This window comes from Eimeria maxima, genomic scaffold, assembly GCF_000499605.1.
Source record: "Eimeria maxima Weybridge genomic scaffold, Emw_scaff2829, whole genome shotgun sequence".
Lineage (NCBI taxonomy): Eukaryota > Apicomplexa > Conoidasida > Eucoccidiorida > Eimeriidae > Eimeria > Eimeria maxima.
Window position 1 is genome coordinate 1 of NW_013565678.1, and position 2,191 is coordinate 2,191.

Sequence of the window (2,191 nt, forward strand, 5' to 3'; positions counted from 1 at the left end):
TATATATATATATACATAGTATACATGTGTATATATGACCCTCACGTGTTGCCCTTGGGTAACCCTGGATACAAATATATATAAATATACTAAATAAGAGTAAATAAGACTAAATAAGAGTAAATAAGACTAAATAAGACTAAATAAGACAATAAAAGAAGGAAAAAAAGTAATAAAAAGGACATACCTGTATAACACTTTCCTTAAATGGAAGAAATGCACCTTTTTGTTGGGAAACAAGTCGCTGAAATTCAGGATTGAATACCTCACCAAGGAGGACACAGGAACCTGTATACAAATAAATATATACATATATATTTATTTTATTTATTTATTTATTTATTTTATTTTATTATATTAATTAATTCAATTAATTAACATATTGTTTATTGAATAGTTCATTATAAATATACATACAGATGGGGAATTAGTCTGCACATAATACACGTAGTAATAGTTAATCCATTTAATGAATTAATTAATTTAATTAATTAATTTAATTAATTAATTTAATTAATTAATTTAATTAATTTAATTAAATAACTAACCTCTTTCTGCAGGACCAAATGCCCAAATAGAACGAGCAGCCAACAGATCCCATCCGTACTGGGAGGAGAAATGTTCACCAAGAGTCCTAATAAAAGGGGTAAAAAAAGAATAAATAGATAATAATATAATTAATAATAAATAAATAAATAAATAAAGTATATATATATCTGTATATATAGCTATATAGCTATCTATTTGCTTACCTTTGGTCCCATTTATCACTAATAAGTCCTCTTTCTAGGTCTTCTGCAATTCTTTTCTCTAATGGCTCAGCAACCATATAAAGTTTATTCTTTTTATTAGGAGATTCAGCAAAACATTTCAAGGCACTCGTCTCTACAACCTATACACAGCAGCAGGAGCAGGAGGATAGCAGCAGGATAGCAGCAGGATAGCAGCAACAACGTTAGCGCAAGTATTACCAGCAACAACAGTAGCACATGCAGCACCGCATGCAGCAACAGCAGCAACAGCAGCAACAGCAGCAGCAGCAGCAGCAGCAGCAGCTTACAGTTTCGCAGAATTTGACGACGGGGTCGCTAACTTTGACCTCCATATTACCATAAAGAAGACGAAGATCATGAAGTAAACAATCTAAATATAACTCTCCTGTCCCGCATATTACGTGTTCTCCTGTATATATATAATAACATAAATATAAATATAAATATAAATAAATATAAATAAATATAAATAAATAAATATAAATAAATATATATAGGATTACATGCTGCAGCAGGTGCTGCAGAAGGGGGAGCTGTAGTAAGTGCAGCAGCAGCAACAACAGCTCCTACAGGTGCAGAGGAAGAAAGAAGAAAAAAAAAAGAGGAAAAAGATTCTTACCTGATTCCTCTACCTTCATTTGTGCAATTGGATATGCTTTGTCTATTCTTCTTAAACCCTTCAATTCATCACACATATAAACCCTAAACCCTAAACTGTAAACCCTAAACCCTAAACCCTAAACCCTCAACATGCAGCTAATTCTGTATGATTATCTATATATGCAGGATTACTAAATAAATAGTGTTTATTAGTGTTATTTATTGTTAATTATTGCTCATTAGGGTATATAAAGGTTTATTATATATCTTAATCATTTTAGGTAACTCTCTAGGTTGCAGAGGTTCGCATGCAACCTTGAGTACTGGGGCTGTAATAAAGTATAGAGGTGTAAACAATCCTATCTGCATATTACTATGAATTAGTGTTAGGGTTTAGTGTTAATTAGTATTAATTAGGGTTTATTAGGGTTAATTAGGGTTTACCTCAATCATTTTAGGTAATTCGCTAGGTTGCAGGGGTTCGCATGCAACCTTGAGTACTGGGGCTGTAATAAAGTTGAGAGGTCTAAAGATTTCTACTTCTGCTGAATTATCTATTGATGTAATTGTTGATGTTTTTTTTACAGATAAATCACAACCACCTATTAATACCCAACTACCTAAACAATACACATATACATATATATACATATATACATATATACATATATACATATATACATATATACACATATACATATATACATATATACATATATACATATATATACATATATATATATATTATATATATATTGTACATATTTTATATATTTATTTGCTATTATTTATTATATATATATATATATATATATATA

General features: G+C 29.8%; 1 protein-coding gene across 1 annotated transcript; it reads right to left on the bottom strand.

The window, feature by feature from the left end:
• Nucleotides 1-187: 187 nt before the first annotated feature.
• EMWEY_00059480 (U5 small nuclear ribonucleoprotein, putative) lies at nucleotides 188-1,975 on the bottom strand (the record flags this gene model as incomplete). Its single annotated transcript, XM_013481143.1, has 6 exons — nucleotides 188-288; nucleotides 549-634; nucleotides 753-892; nucleotides 1,061-1,182; nucleotides 1,393-1,450; nucleotides 1,818-1,975. Coding segments are annotated over 6 exons (665 nt in total), but the record flags the coding sequence as incomplete, so codon positions are not given.
• Between the last annotated feature and the right edge of the window lie 216 nt (nucleotides 1,976-2,191).